This window comes from Myiozetetes cayanensis, unplaced genomic scaffold (assembly GCF_022539395.1).
Source record: "Myiozetetes cayanensis isolate MyiCay16 unplaced genomic scaffold, myiCay2020 scf3, whole genome shotgun sequence".
NCBI classification, from domain to species: Eukaryota; Metazoa; Chordata; class Aves; order Passeriformes; family Tyrannidae; genus Myiozetetes; species Myiozetetes cayanensis.
This window is the reverse complement of record NW_026087521.1, coordinates 26,072,908-26,094,435: the sequence shown is the minus strand read 5'-3', so window position 1 is coordinate 26,094,435 and position 21,528 is coordinate 26,072,908. Positions and strand designations below refer to the sequence as shown.

General features: G+C 38.8%; 1 protein-coding gene across 1 annotated transcript in view; it reads right to left on the bottom strand.

Annotated features, from left to right (window-relative positions):
* Nucleotides 1–13,007, bottom strand: part of PPP1R3A (protein phosphatase 1 regulatory subunit 3A) — a 28,357-nt gene extending 15,350 nt beyond the window's left edge. Inside the window, 1 exon segment of the mRNA XM_050324054.1 lies at nt 12,199–13,007. Within this exon segment, the coding sequence (XP_050180011.1) occupies nt 12,199–12,992 (794 nt within the window). The 5' untranslated portion in view covers nt 12,993–13,007.
* Between the last annotated feature and the right edge of the window lie 8,521 nt (nt 13,008–21,528).

Here is a 21,528-nt window from a genome sequence, read left to right as displayed (position 1 = left end):
TGGCACGGCAATGGAGGTTTGCACTACAGCTGCCATTTTGAAACTAGGCTGAGAATAGAAGACTGCATTATCAGGAGAGTCAATCAAGCAAACTTCACAAGCATTTTGCATGAAAACAGAGCCACAAAAAACCTGTACTAAAATCTTTGAAATTTGAGGAAGACAATATTAACTTGTGGTATTTCTCCAGCTCAAGGAAATACCCCCTAGTTTTGGTCATGTCACCTAAAAAAAGGGGCTGGCACCAGAAGAATAAAGGTGGGACTTCAAAATGACCATAAAGGACTGTCAATAGCTTCTGCACAAGGAGAAATTAGAAGAGAAGTTTGGAAAGTGAAATGGAAAAAGATGCTCAGAATAAGTGGTATATGGTATGATGATTAATAGTATCGAGGGGGGACAATTGATCAAGAGAGCAGCTGTAAGGGATTTTGAGTGTTTTTTTCTGAAAAGATAATTCCCAGTAGGATTCAGGCAATGTTTGTAATAAACCTATTTTTATTAAGATTATTGGATTGGTGCTATCCAGGGGATTATATTTTCCAATTACTAATATTTTCATTTTTCAGTCTTAGTTTATGATTGAAGCAGGGACATAGGTGGTACAGAACAAAATGCATTGGCTTGACTTGGGATGAGAATAATCATAGCCTCAAAGCAAACAAAGTCCCAAGAAATTAGTCTTTATTTTCTAGCTCATTAAAAAAGACCTTGAGTTTTAATGGCAAAACATTCATACAATTTTTATTGTGGTTTTTGTTTTGTTTTTTTTTTAATACAGATGTATATCTGTCCATTAGAAGATTTTAGTGCCATACAATCTGAACCAGGAGCCCAACACTTAATTTGGTGCCAGGCTCAAACCTTTAATATAGCACTGCCTATCCCCAAATCTCATAACTATAGGTGTGAAGACTACAGAAAAAAAAATTGCAAAATAAAACAGTTATACCTCAAATTAAGCTATAGCAATTATAAAAAAGAACACTGCCACTTTTTTCATAAGATTTTATAGCTCTATCATGATTGCTGTACCTTATTGCAATATCCATGCAGCAATTTTGAAAATAAACCACTTCAGAAGTCCTGTTAAACAGCTGTTTTACATGTGGATTAGTCAGAAAATTGAATAAATCCTTTACAGAATGGCCAAGTCTTTCAGAAAGAGAGAAACTAGTTCAAAATTATCCTCCTGGGCTGGGTTAGCAGGTCTAGGTTAGCAGGTCTATTGACAGTTCCATTGTGAATTAGTACTGCAGGACCCTACTATTGGGATTCCTATTTCCAGGACCAAGATATTGAAAAAGAGGAAAAGGTGAATCAGGAGTTATGTTTTCTGAGGACTAGGCTTGGCATAAGGTCAGAGATTATGCTTCTTAGGTTGCTATTTTTTCTGGAAGGGTCATGATCAAATATTGAAATGATTTTGTAGAAAGGAACTGTAGGTAGTGTTCCTCTGTTGTTCTCGTGCTTCTTTCTCCCACTGCCTTAAAAGACGGAAGGAGAGAAACTCTCAAGTTGTATCTGTTTTGTCTAGATCTGAGATGAAAAATACCTTAACCAAAGTAGCTCCTGGTCTTTTTCTGAATCTCAGAGGGGAAGAACAGAGAAGAGGTCTCCTCCCAGGATATCAGAAGAGAGTGTATTTCCTAGAGGTTGACTGCTGTAGGCTGAGGCACGTATGTAAGAAGGTGACAAGTGCCTTAAAGAGGCTGATGGACAGATGGTAGTCAGGTGAGACTAAGACACAGAAACCACCCCTGGGGAGGAGAACAGAACAGATGACAACAAAAAAAAACCTTTAAGAGTTGTTCTTGAGAAAGGGTAACTCTGATCTAAATCTTGGAGAGCAATTGTAAATTCAGTATCTCAATAAGATAAAATTCCCAGGTGTTATCGCCATGAGAGACTTTTATAACCTTTTTTTGTTTCTCACATGCTTCGTACCACACAGCAAGAAGGCCACTGTATGATAGATCTCAATATTTCTATCAAGAAGACATGGAATATAACCCAGGAGATTACTGGTTCAGAATTACTGGGGTAGATTTAGATACTGACAAACTCCTCGACCCTCTACCAACATGAAGCCATGATGTAGTAGCCATCACGGAAACGTGGTAGGATGACTCGCATGACTGGAGTGCTGCCATGGATGGCTACAAGCTCTTCAGAACGGATAGGCAAGGTAGGAGGAGTGGAGGGGTGGCTCTGTATGTTAGAGAGACTCTTGACTCTGTAGAACTTGAAGACAGTAACTATAAGGTTGAGTGCCTGTGGATCAGAATCAGGGGGAAGGCCAACAAGGCTGACATCTTGGTGGGAGTCTGTTATAGACCATCCAAGTAGGATAATGAGGGTGCTGAATTTTTCTACAAGCAGCTGGTATATGTCTCATAATCACCAGCCCTTGTTCTTGTGGGAGACTTCAACCTGCCGGATGTCTGCTGGGAGCTCAACATGGCAGAGAAGAGGCAGTATAGGAGATTCCTCAAGTGTATAGAGGATAATTTCCTGCTCCAGCTGGTAAATGAGCTTACCAGGGGTGGGGCCTGCTAGACCTGCTGTTCACAAACAGAGAGGGCTGGTGGGAGATGTAGTGGTCAGAGGCCATCTGGGGCACAGTGACCATGAAATAACAGTTTTCAATACTCAGGGATGCAAAGAGGGTCATCAATAAGACTTATACCCTGGACTTCCACAGGGTAGATTTCAGCCTACTCAGAAGACTGGTTCAGAGGGTACCTTGGGAAATAGCCCTTGCGGTACAGGAGGGATGGGCATTCTTCAAGAAGCAAGTCTTGAACACACAGGAGCAGGCTGTCCCAGTGTGCCAAAAGGTGAGCTGGCAGGGAAGACAGCCAGCCCAGCTGAACAGGGAAATTTTAAAGGAAATTAGGGTAAAAAAGTGAGCTTACCAACTATGGAAAAAAGGGATGGGTACTCATGAAGATTTTAGGAATATAATTAAGTCTTGTAGAAAGAAAATTGGAGAGACAAAGGCACAGTTTGAACTCAGTATAGCCACTTCTGTTAGGGGTAACAAGAAGTGCTTCTACAAATACATTAACAGCAAAAGGAGGGGCAAGGAAAACCTCCATTCTTTGTTGGACATTTGAGGGAACAGTCACTGAAGATGAGGAAAAGGCTGAGATACCTAACACCTTCATTGCCTCAGTTTTCAACACTAAGAGAGGTTGTCCCCAGGACAACTGGCATCTGGAGCTGATAGTCAGAGACAGGAAGCCAAATAGCTCCCCTGCAATCTAGGAGGAAACAGTTAAAGATCTGCTGAGCCACTTGGATCCTAACAAGTCTATGGGACCAGACGGGATCCATCCTAGGGTGATGAGGGAACTGGCAGAAGAGCTCGCCAAGCCATTCTCCATAATTTACCAACAATCCTGGCTCTCTGGGGAGGTCGCAGATGATTGGAAGTTGGCATATGTCAAGCTGATCCACAAAGCAAGCTGCAAGGAGGACCTGGGAAACTCCAGGCCTTTCAGCCTGACCTCAGTGCCTTGCAAGGTTATGGAGCAGATCATCCTGAGTGCAATCACACAGCACCTACAGGATGGACAAGGGATCAGAGCCAGCCAGCACAGGTTTAGGAGGGGCAGGTCCTGTTTGACCAACCTGACCTCCTTTTATGACCAGGTGACCCACCTGGTGGATGAGGGGAAGGCTGTGGATGTGTCTATCTGGACTTCAGCAAAGCCTTCAAAACTATCTCCCACAGCATACTCCTGGAAAAGCTGGCAGCTCATGGCTTGGACAGGGGCACTCTGTGCTGGGTTAAGAACTGGCTGGAGGGCTGGGCCCAGAGAGTGCTGGTGAACGGGGCTGCATCCAGCTGGTGGCCGGTCACCAGTGGTGTCCCCAGGGATCAGTGCTGGGCCCAGTTCTATTTAATCTTTATTGATGATCTGGATGAGGGGATTGAGTGCACCATTAGCAAATTTGCAGATGACACCAAGTTGGATGGGAGTGTCGATCAGCTGAAAGGCAGGAGGGCTCCTCAGAGGGACCTGGATAGGCTGGAGAGATGGTCTCATTCCAGTGGGATGAGGTTCAACAAGGCCAAGTGCCGGGTCCTGCACTTCGGCCACAGCAACCCCCTACAGCACTATAGGCTGGGGAGAGAGTGGCTGGAGAGCAGCCAGGCAGAAAGGGACCTTGGAGTTTGGATTAACAGGAAGCTGAACATGAGCCAGCAGTGTGCCCAGGTGGCCAACAAGGCCAATGGCATCCTGGCCTGCATCAAGAACAGTGTGGCCAGCAGGAGCAGGGAAGTGATCCTTCCCCTGTACTGAGCCCTGGTGAGGCCACACCTGGAGTGCTGTGTCCAGTTCTGGGTCCCTCAGTTCAGAAAGGATATTGAGGTGCTGGAGCGGGTCCAGAGAAGAACAACCAGGCTGGTGAAGGGACTTGAGCACAAGTCCTATGAGGAGAGTCTGAGGGAGCTGGGATTGTTTAGCCTAGAGAAGAGGAGGCTCAGGGGTGATCTCATCACTCTCTACAACTCCCTGAAAGGAGGTTGCAGCCAGGTGGGCATTTTTCTCTTCTCCCAGGCAATCAGCAGCAGGATGAGAGGGCATGGTCTTAAGCTCTGCCAGGGCAGGTTTAGGTTCAATATTAGGAAAAAATCTTTTATGGAGAGAGTAATCAGACATTGGAACGGTCTGCCCAGGGAGGTGGTGGATTCACTGTCCCTGGAGGTTTTTAAGATGAGACTGGATGTGACACTTAGAGCCATGGTCTAGTAATCACAGCAGTGTTGGATCAAGGATTGGACTTGATGATCTCAGAGGTCTTTTCCTACCTGGTCGATTCTATGATTCTGTGAATTCAGGCTTGAAATATCTTGTGCTTATTGTCCAGCATCCATAAACATTATAGGGACATCAACTATGCATCAAAACAAAATGTAAATGCAAATCTACTTGGTGCACCTAAGAGCAAGGTAAAAAAAAACCTTCCACCTTTACCTAGTTCACATTCAGTTGTTTAGCTCAGTGCCTGTTAGGACCACAATTAGTAACCAACAGTAATAAATCTTCAGGTTTAGTGTATCAGCTGGTTCTACAGATCAGGAGGAGAGTGGAGAAACACTCAGAATACCAAGCCCCTATTATCCTTTGGCATATCAACTAATATTTTTTGTGGGTGTCACTGAAGTTCCAGGGATCAAATAGCCACTTCTAACATGATCCCATGGTGTTTAAAAGGTCTTAGCCCTTCCTTTGCCCTAAGGTAGGGACTGCATTTAGCTTACAAAATATTTATTTGGATCCTTCTTTTTACCTTTAGTAGCTGAGAAGATAGTCTACATTTTGTCTTAAAAATATGATGAGCAATTAGTTCTCTGGATCTACACTGTAGCTGAATCAATTACTTTAATTTCAGATCTGTGGTGCTGGGACTGGGTCATGGCTTAAAGATCAAAATAAGCATAAACAGCTCAAATGACACTGGTAGTGAATGCAGTGATTAAATATGGCTCCAGTGCTCTCAGTTAATATTGCACTAACTTTAAACTTCTTTCCAAGACTAACATTTAGCCAGGTCAAGGTGAATGCAGTGGAATAATTTTTTTTCCAACTGAACATTTGTGAGCTGAAATACCTGAATGGTGGACAAGAGAGAGTTTTGAAATGGGTATTTACAGTCTGGTTCAGTTTGCAAAATAGATACCTCCCTATACAAAAGAATCATTGAACATACAGGAGATCCTTTAGCAATATATTTCTATTTGTCCGAAGGTCCTCAACCAGCAATCTGAAAGAGTGTAGAAATAAGCTCTGGCCCTGTAAATATTAACATTCAGTAATAGTTTTACACATGTAGAGTTCTAAAAAGTTCAGTGAGACTTCTGATGTTCATTAAATTATTTATTGTGCCTATTGCAGGATCAAGCCAGTTATTGAATTAAAAAGTTCTAAAAGTCAGTTATAACAGTGTTACAGTATTGGCATATTTAAATAAGCTGACGAAATTGTAGCAGCTGAAAAGTCTTACAAGTGTAAAGCCAAGCAATGCATGTATAATTACAAGTACTTATCATATGGCTGAGAAATGATACTCAAATTACAAAGAATTGAATTTATGTTTTTATATGGATTTTATAAGCTTTATAACAACCAATATTTCCCATCTATGACAGCACAGATTTCTGTTCTGTAGCACTGTTGAGAGCAATTTCTAAGGTAGATCATGGAAGTGAATGAGAAATCACTGATACTACTAGAGTTCCAGAGTAAATACTATGCTAAGATTACCAGTACAGTAACAAGCTATTTTCATTTGTTGTTCCCCAAAATTTTAAAAGCTTTTTTTAATATTTCTAGTGCACTAAATGGATGGCACATGGATAGCACGGTTCACAATCACCAAAAGCTAAAATGTAACAGGTTTGCAGTCTTCAAGTACTCTTCAATTAGGTGACCACAAGTACAGAAAGCATACGTTTATTTGTCAGTGCATGCCATTCTCATGCATATCTTCCACCTGTTTCTTTAATGTTTCTGTGATATCATTTAAAGCCTTAAGCCATTAACTTAGATATCTATCTTTAGGATCTTTAATAAGTTTCATATTTCAAATAGTAAGTATGCCTGGATTTTGAAATATTATGATTAAACAGACAGAAAAAAAAAATTAAGCATAGTTTCTAGCTAAGTAGGATTGTTCCCTATAGAATATTTTTCAAGTGGTTTATCTTAGCTTATTTTAAATTACTTTGGAGAGTAAGGCTGCAGCAATTTCCTTAAAAGATAACTCTAGAGTTGCTATTAAGAAGCATTCCTAATACTCAGCCTCAAATCTACAGCTTGCTTTTACCCCACTTGTCTGAATAATATATTTTAGAGCACCTTAAATAATTTCTGTGTCCCTGATAATCATGGTATTCAAGTACCTAGAGAAGTCTCTTTTTTTGTGCCAGTCCTACCTACTTCTACAACTGACAAAGACTGGCAATGACCAGGAGACAAGAGAAGGGCTGGGAACATGAAGAGAGGAGTGCTGTTTTTAGCTATCTCCCTGTGAATGGATAGCTTCTCTAGCAGCTGCTCGCCTGGTAAAAACAGTTACTGCAGTTACTTCCTAATAATAGCAATAAACTTTAGCCAAATCCCATATCTGTATGATGATCAGGCTGTAACTCGTGACTTAAAATGCCAGAAACAACCTTGAGATTAAATAGAGGTACACAAAGATCTGTGTTTTAACACCTTTTCTGCTCTTCTTTCCCTTTTCTGATTATGGTGAACAACAATCAAAAGAAAAAGGATTAAAAGGGAACATAATTTAAATGCCCTATTTTAAATGGTCCAGCTGGGAATATAGCAAAGTGCATGAGAAGCTATTTCCAAACATCTTCCTTAGAAGTCCTTGTTTTTTTTAATCACATCATGAATTTGTGGGAAAGGCTAAGAGGAGCTGATACAAAACTGCATTTCTCAGGGCAAACTAGGCACAGGTCTGCCATCTGCCTGGGGAAGACTGACTGAGCACGGTGCAGTCCTGCCAAGTTGGGTCTTCGTGAACTTCCTTTGCCTCCCATCAGAAAGGGGATAAGGCAGCAGCTGAAGATGAGAACCTAATCATGCACGGAAGAAATTTTCTCACTAGCAATTGTTTTAAGACCATTTAGTATTTATGCTTTCACAGTTGGCACTGGTGGCCCACAGACAGAGGGTTTTTAATCTCTTCTTTCTCGTTGTGCATTGTACACAGAGCAACTCTTGTAAGAGCCATATCCCTATTCTGTGCTGCATTTTAAAGTGGCATCATGGAGGTAAGTGAATTGATGTGCTATTATTCGAGAAAGGTACAGTCTGTCAATCACAAATAAAAGCATAGGACCAACATCAGCTGGATCACACTGATACACCTGTGGATCAGTTCAGGGTGATAGATTTGTGGGCTCAGAGGGGGATAACTCTAACAGCTATGACATAAATACTAGCCTTCGCCTTCCTTGTCAGAGGAGTCCAAATACATGTTATATCCTTTGTAGAACAATTTTCATCATTATCAGCCATTTTCCCTTGGGCTATTGCTCTTGATCTTGACATATGGCAACCCAGGGCAAAGCACAGAAACATGATGCAGCTCCATCAGTGACAGGGGAAATAGTTTACATGACTTTTTCACTGCACCATGCAGCATGATCTGCAAGAGTTTGCCTCATGCAACACCCAGCCAGCTCCTGTCTTATCAGATCAATGCAGGAGCCTGGTGTCAACAAAAAAAAAAAAGCATGTGGTCCAAACCTGAGGACCAGGAAAGGTTCATGTTCAGAATCATTATCCATGTCCCATAAGCACAAAAGTCAAACAAAAAGAGAAAAGAGTGGAGCTGATATAATTAACTTACATTTTATTTATATATATACATATATATGATAGAAATCAGGCCTATTTATTGGTAGAAACATTTTCATTTCTGGTGACAGGCTTAAAATATTAAGAGTCAATTTTTTCCTCAAAGTATATTTATGACTGTGTATAAGTTAAGCAAAAGCTTTCAGATAGACTAAAACATTAATTAATTATTTTAACACTATTTTTCCAAACTATATTTTGTTCCTATACACCCTTTTAAGACTTTTGAAAACCATAAACATTGTTGAAGTTTCTGAGGAAATACTTTTAGCTTTGCAAAATATATCTAGAAGTAAATACTTTATGAAATTTTAAGAGAAGACTATTTGTACATACCTAGACATGGAAGGAAAAGCAAATGCAACATATAATGAATAGGCAGGTTTCTAAGTCATGTGGTTCTGAGTATCCAAATATAGACAATTTTCAGCATTAATTATTTGATGCAATGTTGCTTTTCATTGTCATTCTTTTTTTCAGGTGGAACTTTTGAGGCTGAAACCAATTTTAATTTTATTTCTGAATAATGGCATCAGAAGCCACCTAGTTGCCCTCATTTACTCAACTTTGTCTTGCATCATGTTCTTAAGAGTAACATGATATAGTCATGTTGTGTTTCCTCAGTAACTTCCTCTGAAACTGCATTTTATTCCTTTTACTTAACTAACCCAACTAATCCTCGTTAATGACATTTAATGAGCCACACAAGTATGCCCTAGAGTGGATCAGATTTTCCTGCTTAAAAAACATTATTCTTTAATGTCCTATTTTTTAACTGAAGAGGTAAATTGCATATTTTAAGAGAAAGTATAAATATCTCAGAGCCAAGAGTTAAAAAAAAAAAAATGTTATTACAGGTTTCTATATTTGAGATAGAGGCCTAAATTAGTGACCTCTTAAATTATCCTTCTATTCAGATTGCTATAAAGAAATCTTTAATCTAAAATGTCCAGCTCATGGGCATGGATACGAATATTCCTTACCTGCCTCCTTGTTATGTGAATCAAAGGTAAAAATGTTTTTACTTCTGTGTATATCTATTTGCATTGCTGCAGCCCCAAAGACAAGTTAGTTATGGTTGAGGAACCCCCACTTTGCTAAATGTTTTATAAACATCCAGTAGAGCATTTATAAATGTGGTAGAGTTTATCATCCAGACAAAAAGCAAGAGAGAAAGAGATGGGCTGGTGGAGGAGAGCTGATAAATGGGTAGTAATGTGATATGAAGGAGTTATAACACATCAACAGCCTCACTTTGCCAGTTTTGGGGGGTTTGTTTTTCCTGCTCTTTTTTTCTAGACATCAAAGCAAAGGAGTTATAATGAGGGTCTGAAGGAGAATAATGAGGTACTTTTGCAGATTTCTGCAGGGTGTTTCTCCTCACTCAAAGGGGTAACATGTACAAAGACACTTTGAAAAACAAGTGAGCAATGGAAGTTGGCATCTCAGTTCTTTTGAAACAAAAGTCCCTGGTGCTGACCTCATTTACACTGGTGAAAGCTGTAACTCCTGTGAAGTCAATGAAGTCTCTGTAGCATAAAATTTGTCCTGGATTACAAACTGCCAAAACTCTGTTTCAGATGCCTTGGTGACCACAGAATATTCCAAAGATACTTTCAACTCATTTTTGCATTTACTGTAAGATCTCGGTATATCCTTCTGTGACTAAAGAGGGTCTTGAAAGTGCATGCTAATTAACTGTTTGACAGAAGTGTAGCAGATCGCAACATAGACAAGAATCTGACCACTTTGGTTTACATATTTTACACATACATGTGTACACGTGTCTATATGGACAAATATACACATACATGTACATAAACACATATATTTGTATAAACCCATTCACACACCTGCATTCATCTTCAGCCCAACAGAGAAGACAACATTACAGTCTGATTAGAGACCAGACAATTTTATATTCAGGAGTAGACATATTATCCTTTCCAATTTTTTAAATCAGCTCTCTGTCTGACTTACACATAAATCATTTAGCATATCCTATTAAAAGAGGATCCCCCAGAAGAAAGGCTTCTACAACTTTTGCTAGCACTGTGCATGTCACAGGAAACTTTAGGGAATTAAACACTTAGGAGCCATTCAACCTTAGATGCCCAACTATATCTAAATTTTCAGATCACTCCTGAAAGCATCTGGTAGTCCAGGGCTCGCTAAATTAAGACTCAGCTCTCCAAGTCTGTCATCTGCTCTGTGTGGGCTACCTGAACTTAGACGGGAGTCATAGTGCCTGCATACACCTCTGGTATTTGATATCAGTGCCCTTCTGCAGGCTATCTCAGGCTATCCTATTTACCCGAAAGGGGTCATGTGACACTTCTTAAAGGACAGAAATTATGTACAAAAGTAGATTCAAATGTCAGGAGTTGACCACATGGCACGTAAAAGCATCGTTCCCTCTACTCTGACATACTGGGATCTTCCCCCATGGAAGCATCATCATGATGGCTCTGGGGTTGGCGCAAGGGAGACTTATCAGCAGAGCTTTGTGTCTCTGAATCAAGCCTTGGGCTAGCCCTGGAGCTGCTCTTACACTGCAGCACTGACACAGGCACTAAGCCATATTTATTGCACACCTCTCCTCACAGGGCTCATGTGTGAATAGAGCTGGCAGAAGCTCCCAGTGCAGCAAGTCTGAATTTTGGGAAGGGAGATTCTGCACAGGTGAAACCCTGGATGTCTCCCTCCTCCTTAAGCTACCACTACTGCTGCAGTTCTGTTTTCCCTTCTCCAACAACTCAGTCCAGTGGAAGAGTATCAGGGAAATCAAACAGCACTGCCTTATTTGGAAAGAGTATAGGAACTAGAAACCCAACATGAATTCAGTTCTGGGATCTAAGCATTGCAAAGCACACTACAGGTAAAATACAGATTTGGCTCTGCAGAACTCTAACTGATTCATAGCAAATTAGAGGAGCAAAGAAATTGAGAATTAGAGTTTTGCATGCAACATTGCCTTGCTCACAGAAAGGAAATAGTTAAGAATGGTAGAAAGCTAAAATTTACCATTCCTAATTGTGTGTCTTTATATTCAATTAAATTATGAGTTAACTGCTGCCGCTTTACTCTATAATTAACGTTATTGTCTATATTTAATTAGAACAATATATAAAAGATAAATTCTATAAATTTTTTCTTTAATATGTTACAATTTTACCTTATAAATCATTATTCATTTTGCCATTTGTGAAACAGAAGCATCAACTAGTAGCAGGGAAAAGGAATTATAGGCCTTGCAGAATAGCCCAAACACTTGCAGAAAAGTTTGTACTAGTTATTGTAATGGCAACAGGATTCTTCCCTGAGTTATCCACTTCTTCTGGGTCAACCTCTGCCATTTCATTATTGCATGTAGAGAATGAACCATGAAATAAATATCATGAAAAACCACCTTTCTTTTACTCTTTTTCTTTTTTTTTTTAGCTTACAAAGGAAGTAAATGTGGAGTGTTTTAACTGTACAGCTGCCTCAATCTGAAACAAAGCTTTCAATGATGTCAGCTCAATTTATGTCCTACAGAGATCAAAATCATAGCCCATAATGTATAGATCCTCATACTTCTTTTCAAACTAATGGCAAGCATGCCATTTATTAAAACCATGATCCCAACTAATCTATCTGCAGAAAACCACTGGCAGAGCTTTACTGAAAACAAGTCTTGGCCAAATTTTTCATTAAAAGAAATAAAATAGAAGAAAACAGCATGGGCAGTCTTGACTTCAGCAACCACCCACAGAAAATCAGAATTTGCCAAGTATATTCTAAATTACCAAAAGCTAAGGTGTAACCTCACCTGTTTTGCGTTGTCTTTAAGCAGCCTTTAAGATACTTATCTGTAACCTCTTTCTGGGGCTTATTATCCACCTTGGACGCAGTTTCTTTCTTGTGACAAATCAGCACGTAATTTTTGTCATCATTGTTTGCCCAGAAGGTACCAACTGATGTCTCATACCGTATACAGAACTCCACCTTAGCTCCATCTTTCTGGTAAGGAGGCACCAAAGAAATCTTGAAGCAGAACTGATCGGTTTCATTACCACAAGAGTTAGGCATGAACTCTGCGAGGATATCATAATAACTGAGCCAGTCATTCAGTGTCATTCGAACATATACCTGTTTTTCAAAGGATATATTGAGGACTCGTATAATGCCATTCATACAGGTAATCCCAGGCAGGAAGAGAATCGACTCCAACACTACTTTTTGCTCTCGTACTTTTTGCAGAAGTTCTTCTTGAGAAGGAGGTAATGTAAACAGCTGAGAGAAAAAATATTCTTCCTGAGGGAAAACTTCATCTTCTATATCATTGTCTTGTCCTGTATTTGGAAATTCCCAGATATTGAACTCTTTAACAGATACAAGATCAAACCCAAATGCATCAGCAAATGAAACTTTTCTTGAGATGTTCGTGGGAGTATATGCCTCTTCTTCCTCTGAAGATGCAGAATTCCGCCTTCGGGGACGTGGAGAGAAACGAAGTGCAATGTCAATTTTAACATCTTCATCCTCTGAAGTGAAATCACTTACAGGGGGGACTTGTAATAAGTTAGCCTTGTTAACCTGACTAGGTTCTTCAAAAGACTCCATTGGGCTCTCTGATATAAACTGAAAGAGAACTGTACAACTAGTAGCAGCTGATATTTGAGACACTATGATTTAAAACAAGGATTAATGTTACAGTTGACATTGCAAAAGGGAGTCAGGCCTATTAATAGATGCTATGGTGTGAGAGCTATGTTGGCCTTTCTCCATCTGACAGTGTTAGGTGTTATAATTTCAGTGATACATTTCAAATATTGTATTCCCTATTTTTATGTAGCTTTATGTTCTAAGAAGAAGAAGAATATTAATAAACTAACTTATTTACGTTGTTAAATTGCACAAATAGAACTATCTTTAAATGACCAATTTATGTTACACAACAAATTCATCATATTGGACAAATGAGGAGCTATTAAGCTCTGATTAGGATATACACTTCTCGGGTAAATAGTTCCTATACTGTAAATTATTCCTTTATATATTTTCAAGTCCACTTTTACAATGTTTTCAGATATAAAAATGCAATGTTACATGCTGCCCTAGCATTATACCACACTGACTCAGTACGCCAGATACTAGGACTATGCCAGCTTTTTCTAGCTAAGGATTAGCCATCACAACTTAAATTAACCAGAAAGACTATAAAACCTTGAAGTGAGTACACTGGAGCTGAACTTGTAATGCACCATTGTAAATATGGCCGAATTCAACACTAATTAGGCTATGAAATCATCTAATTCTAGACTGCATTTAGCATCATCCAGCCAAACAGAGAGAAAAGCAATGGGAAGAATTAACTTATGTAGCCAACTCTGAAACACAAATCTGTACCACACAGCTACAAGCAGGAGAAAGAAACACACTGCACTTTTTAAAGTTTGTGCAGATCATCTTCACATGATATGAAATGAAACAGTGTCTTCTTAATCAACTAAATTGATTAGAATTTGGCTTTTACTTTTATGGCGTTCTATGCATGGAAAGATTCAGTCTTTACAGAACAAAGATCTTGAACTCAAATAGTCACCTTTTTTCCATCATATTATTTAACCTCTACTACTTCCCTTGTGTCTGTCTCAAAGGGTAACCTTACACTATAATCTTAATGCTACAGTAAAAGCTAAGAAATAAAGCAAGACTATCTTGAAATTAGCCATGCCAGAGACTCTCAGAGTTAGTGGCATGATCACAGACCTCAGTGCACATTAGAAATACTTTGAATCCTTCCCTCTATTGCTATGGTCTCACTTATAGGTAACTTTAGCACTGACCTGGATATGTCTATTACCAGATTAAAAGGTAAACCGCATCTCACCACGAATCATCTGGTACCATCTTTTCTGATAAGGCATCCTCCCACACCATGAGATCATCTCCAGGTCTTACCAACGCTTCTCCACCTTAACCCCTCAATAGCCATCCCACCTGCTATTGTAAAAACATTCCTAATTCCCTAATATCATCATACTTTGAGAAAAAGACATATCAGGAGAGACTCAAAAAATATGTTTCTACCACAAACTACATAAGCTCTACACCCTAGGGATGTTATTAATTTTGATCCAATGCTGTATAATGCTGCATTTTTCAAAAAGGGTCAACGGTAAAAGCATTCAAGACTTCTTGTTTAAAGATAGATGGTAGTACTGACAGTACGTGACATCCAGTCATGTATTCATGAGTGTCTAAAAAAGTAGTGAGATTTCCAGAACTTCCCCCACAGAAGAGTCCAAAGTTTTTCTTAGTGGGATACTAGAAACAGCATTTCTGCCTTCTCCTGCTTATGGCTCTGCAGAGCTGATTTGCTGCGTGCATATTTTGACTTTTTACTGTGTGAATTAGGTACAGCTTGGAAAATAAGGCTTCTTGGTCAAACGGCAACTCCATTTCTTCTGTCAATATAATCTAAAAAAATATTACTATAGTAATTACGCAAATAAGGAGAATTTATTTATGATACTGTTACCTTAATGGTTACACACATTTCTGTGAAAAGCTGTTTCCTTTTTTTTCATTCTGTATATTTCTTACAAACAGCTGTGAAGACAAATGCAAATGGGAAGTAAATTTCCCTGGTGGATCATGGTGGGACATGGAGGTAAGAGATACAGGCAAGAGGAGCGCTGCTGACAGACTAATCTTGGGTACATCTCAGACTAAGACAAACTTTGAGATATAATCCATTTCTAGTTGAAAATGGAAGGAGAAAGCAGAAAAAGAAAACCTGTGGAAACTAGTATTGCCACTAGACTGCATGAAAATATGTTGAAGTCTGGTTAAAGAGGGCTTGGTCTGTTGATTACTTCTGTTTTAATTTTTCTTTTCTTAATGCTTGCTGACACCAAACATGATTTGCCTTGGTCCAGTTCAACACTAGTTCAGTTAAGGATGACCTCCACATTAGCTTCATTGGTACTAGGTCAGACAATCCTCCCAAGCCATCAAAGAAATCACTACATGCTGTCATGCCATGACAGAGGCTGCTTAGGAAGGAAGGATATGAAGCAGGATGTTCTGAAAACAAAGACATATTCAAAGATATTTTTTGTTTAAATCAAGTATTGTCAGTGACATTAATTAACGCATATTATTCTGTGCATCTGTAACTGTCTTGCCATTCTTACACCTCTGTCCCAGGTATAAAGAAACTAGTGAACTGGGAAGCAAAGGGTTATTTGTTAGTTTAGTCTAAGTGCTACCACTGAACAACAAAATATTCAGTTTTGTCTCATTATCTAGTTAGAGAAAGAGTGTGCACTTAGTAAGGGCACATAAAACAGGAAACAGAAAAATGTTGTGTAAGAAATAAACAATATGAAAGAGAGAAAAGATTCTATCTTTGTGCAAGAAAGAAATACCAGTGGTTGTAAAGATGGAGATCAATAAGCATAGCTGGGAACAGAGGAAGACCACTCTTGTTGAAAACAATTTCCTATCCATGAGCTTCATCTTCTCCAGTGAAGAGGGGTAAGGGTTAATGTCTGTTCTCCACCTGATTTAGGTCTTGTCTGGACAGTTTGCACTGAGTTAAACTTTTCATAGCAGTGCATGTACTTCATCAAAAGTGTATAGAGAGAAAGAGTTACACCAAATCAAGCACAGTTATACATGTAAGGATTGCATTTACACTGAGAATACTATAATGAAAAATAACATTTGTTCTCTGCACCTAGCAAAATGGTGCCCTAGAATACCTAAATCAGACAACAGAGTAATTATTTCCTTTCAAAGTGTAACAGTAGCAGGTAATTTTAGAACATTTTAATGGGATAACTTCTTTAATGACTTTTTTTTTCTAAAGCCTCATTCCTTACTGGTTTTGAACACACCAAAATTAAGTGTTGAACCAAGACAAATGTTTTCAAGTGTCCTTAAACACTGCTTAAGTAACAGTGGAATCAATAGGTAGAATTGAGTAAGAATGTGTAGAAGGTAAGACAGCTTTATATGGAGTAGCTCCCCTACTGAACAGCATAATAAACATTACAGGGAAAAACATCACAGAGTGAGCAGGCTTGGGACTTAATTAAACACACAGTAGAGCAACAAAAACAACAGTCAAATTGACTTTTAATTAACAAATACTTACCCCTGCCTATGTTTTTCTCATATGTGTTATTATCACTGACCAATCGATCTTTCTTTGCCTTAACTGAAAGGAAAGAGGCTATACCTTTCTGTGTCAGCTGAAAAACAATAAGCATGGACTAAAGATAGGCAGTATAAAATCTAGTTCCACTTGCCTTTCTAACAGTGGGTTCCCCAGTGCCCTAGAAAACTGCACTTCTTCAACTGATAGTATGAGACACATTACTTACTGCACTGCTATTAAATAAATCTATTAGGATAAGGCATAAACAGATTTTCACCTTGCAGAGAACACTATTCTAGCTGACTCCTGAATGGTCAAAAGTGATGAACCAGAGTTAGAAGAAATATTTAGAAAAAAAATATGAGTGGCATATTGTGAGAGGTATTTTGAAACAGTAATTCATTCTTAAAGTATGTAGAGGAAGAAAATACAGTACTTTGTTTAAACAAGACTTTCTTCCTAAATTCTGTATGACTGTAGTTAAATATCAGTAATAAAGGCTGACAGAGGGCAAAGGCTGTCCTCAGTTGTTTTCTGCTCTTAGTTACAGGTTGCATGCACTGTCAGACTTTTTAAAGAAGTTTTCCCTATGACTGCAACTGGTCTACTCAATGACCCACAGAAAAAAAACAGATCACTCTTTAAAATTTGTGCTTCTTTTCACAGTGCCAGCAGAAAAATTGCAGGCTTTGTAAATATATGTGTAGAAAAAGAAACATTAGAATTACTGTAAGGGGGTAGCCTGGATTCATACAATCACAGCTAAGTCACTGACAAAAATCTCTTTAAACCTAAATTGATGACAGAGAGCCAAACAGTGACAGAGGAAAAAACCACTCTTGCACAGTGAAAATACAGAACAGACTACATAACTGGAACAGAATTTACAAATACTTTGGCACCCTTATTCATCTTTTCAAGAATATTTCATTTATTGACAAATCTGCAGCATAAGCTATTTAAATAATCAGAGTGATAAAGCTAGTCCCTTCTTTGCTATGGTGCTTTGTGGGAGATCTCAGATTTCTAACCATCCAGTATTTTAGCAGCTCTTTAGAGAATGTGGCAACAAAAACGCTGCTTAATTAAGGGGTGTTAAGAGGAATCTCCTTTCCCAGGTTGGAAAAGTCTGCATAGTAAGAGTAGACAGTATACTTTCTTTGCCTTTCATCCTTCTTTTCAGATAAAACTGGACATTGGGCCAGTGAAAGTTGTTCTCCCTCTAATGTAAAAGCTTTGCAGACATTTCAGACAGTGACAAGAGAGTTCTCACAAAGAATAAGGATAAAACAGGGAATTTGTCTTTCTTTTTTAGAAGGAACCTTGATTTGGGAAAGAGAGATTTTCACCTTTAATAGTAAGACTCAGAGGAAAATAAAAGTTAACTCCAGAAATAATGTGGAGAAAGGAGGAACAAGCAAGAGACACAGAAGCATAGGATTAATATTTTCCTTGAAGGCATATCTGAAAAAAAAAAAAATCTTGGGGATCAGGGCTTTCAGCCCTTTCAAATGTAGCTTTTTTTGCTCATCCTTTTATCTTCCATTCCCTGTAGAATCTTCTTTTACTTATGGAAAGAACTGTTTATCTGTTCAGGTATGGAGCCGTTTTCAACACAATTTTTCTTCTTGCTTAGGATCTGAGTTCACATTTCATGCTTTTGACTTTTGGGCATTTATATTTAAATTTCTGAATTCTTCAGATCCATTTAATAACCTCAGTTTCCTCAGTTCCTGAAAACCAGTCCTTAAAATAGAAAACTGTAATAAGATTGTTTTCCTTAATTTAATTGGGATATTTGTAGGCACTCAAAGTCTAGGTTCTGTGTCTTGTCTTTAAATCCTCTCAATTTACAAACTCACTACTAAAATAGCAAAACATAGTTGATTCTGTGTTTCTTTATTGGAGATATGAGGAAAAGAACACATAGTCCTTGTCACAGTGAGCAACATTTGTTCCCCAGTCTGCAACTGCGGTGTTCCATAAAAACACAAATCTCAGTAGAAATAACCTAATAATCTACAGCGAATCCAGTATGCTGAATTGAAATAAAACTTTTGATGTTATTATTGTAGGAACCCCTTTAGGCGTGACCTGCTTACAGTTGCAGCAACAGAAATGGGATGATTGTAATAAATAGTCTAAAGTTCAAGATCAGATATTTTAGAGCTAATCTCAATAATTTCTGCTACAATTTGGCAACTGCTCGGCTGCAAATAAGAGAGGAGAACAAATTGGGTAAATAAGTCATCAGAAGGTTATGAAAAACTACCAGTAACAGAAAGATGATGGCAACTTTGTGATGTTTCTGGCAGGTCAAATGAATGCCTTCAAAAGAGGTGATTGCTGAGACCGAAGACCTAGGAAAAACAGTTACATAGCTCATCATGTCATCACTAGGATTTTTGAACACCCAAGGCTGTTAAAATACCAGGTATGTCCCATTCATAATGATTACTGGAAAAGTGCTCTATTAAATCTTGCAAGCAAGTAGGTGACAATTCTGCTCTGGCAAAAAAAGTACTAGATAACCCATGAGAACTACAGTGTTGCATTATGAGTCTTATGGTCTGATCTAAAAACATTGTGGCTACCAACTGAAACACGGGCTGGTGGTTATGAAAGCCTGAGACAAAGATTACAAGTGCCCAATCAAGATGATCAGTCAGGATGTGAACTTCAAGCTTGGGAGGAAAGGAATCATTTTAATTGATACCCTAGTCTCTCTCTTTGACAGAATCAGCATCTGAAGGGACAAAACAAGGGTTATTTTCAAAACCCATAAGAGTCTGAACAACAGCATCAACTTCAGCTCCGTAAGGTTAAATCTTTGATGACATTATTGATGCCTCAAAACACATATCTCATTGGTGATATTTAGAACATCAAAAGTGACCCAAAAGAAGAAAGTACATACTCCTTCAAAGATTCTACCATTTTGTTTTGATTTGCTTTAGAACATATTTCAAACTATTTAATTACTTCCCTAGACTAGTCTCATGAGATCATAGAATTATAGAAAGGTTTGGGTTGGAAGGGACCTTAAAGATCTTCTAGTTCCAACCCCCCTGTCATGGGCAGGGACATCTTCCACCAAAGTAGATTGCTCAAAGCCCAGTCCCACCTGGCCTTGAACACCTATGGGTATGGAGCATCCATAACTTCTCGGGACAACCTTTTCCAAGATGAGATAACTGCCTATTCCTTAACAGTGTCTGACCTCAGGAGTTTGAAGGCCATGTTAAAGTTCAAGTGACAATAGGTGCTTCAAGGGTGTTAGAGCACAGCACTCACTGGCTCTGAGTGGTACTCGCTCCGTCAAGAGGTTTCTTGGGTCAGCAGGACCAGTCACATGCAGACTTAGCATGAAAGCTAGTTACACAATTGGAATCAGAGAGTTAATATGAAAAAAGGGGAGCAAATTGTGTTTGGTTTTATTGGTTGGCTGGGTGGGATTTTGAGTGGTTTTTTTGCTTTAATTCAATTTCACCAAGAAGAGGTAGCTATAAAATCTGATAGGAAGTTTCCTTTCACAGAGTACTTTCTATTAGTGCCTAAACCAAATGTTTATTGTACTAAATACAACATGTTTGACCAAGTGTAGAACACAGGAACCAACATGTTGGTTTCAGTTTGTTCTGCGTATCACTGGAGGGTCTAATCCTTTCACAACTCTGTCTAGCCACCATTAATTTCTCATTAATCATTATGTTTCAGTGGGGAACACTGAAGGGTGTTTTCTCAGATAATAGTGAAGTGAGAGGCTAACGTCATGGCCTGTTTATCTTCATACTTAACATAGTATAATTTTTTTTTTTTTTCAGCTAAGACTTGCACCTTGACTTTTGTAAACATAGGCAGTTCAGTTTTCATTGTTAAGAATGTTGACATAACAGACTATAAAATACGAATCTGCGTACGTGAGAGCAGCACATTAAAGTCCAACTTTCATTTCTCCTGCTGGTTATATTCAGGAGACCAACTATTCAACTGGCTACTTGCAGGAAAGTATCACGACACTTAAAATAAATGCTAGGTTTCATTCTGCTATAATGAGTGAAGACTTTTCCAAAAACAATGAAGGAAGTCTAGACATCTGTACCGTAGAAGAAGAAGAAGGAAAGTTGGTTCACAGTATTGCACCTCGAATTCCCAGCTCTCACGTACATGCAAAAGAGGGTCTTCCTGTGACTGTGGATGAAGGAAGATTCCTGGAAAAACCACCTCTATCTTACATAGCCTTGATTGCAAAGGCAATTCTTTCTTCCCCTACAAATAAGCTGAATTTAGCAGCTATCTACAAATATATTGAAGATAACTTTCCCTTTTATAGGAACAAAGGTCGAGGCTGGAGGAACAGTGTAAGGCATAACCTTTCACTAAATGATTGTTTCATCAAGGTGGGAAGATGTGAGGATGGCAAAGGAAACTACTGGAGTATTCACCCATCAAATTTAAATGACTTTGTTCATGGGGACTTCAGGCAACATCGAAGGTCACGAAAGCGAGGGCATCAAAAGGAGCTGGAGCACTGCCTTGCTGTGAATTATTTCATGCCATGGGGACACTATCTTTTCTGCCCAGCACCAAATTGGCTTTACCAAACACCTTATTTTCTGGATCCTCTGTGGAAAACGCTGCATGCTGAGAGACTGCCATTTGTGCATGAGTATCAAAAATGCAATGTAAACAGTGATTTAATCCCAGGAAAGTTTTTACCTCAACTACAGAGTGATAAACCACACAACATTACTGGAGACTTGTTTTATGGATTTCCTGCCACTTCAGTTATGCAGCAGAATATTTTCTTAAATATTCAGAAGGGTTTCCCTAATTCCCTCTTATTCTCCTCTCAAAAACAGCAGCAAAGTGAAGCACTCAGGCACATCTGTAAGTACTAGAAAGTATTTGAAGTGCTGTAACTTCACAGGCAGCTTGGGACTCTGTCAAGATACAATGCATTAATATATATAGCACAGTTTTGAACTT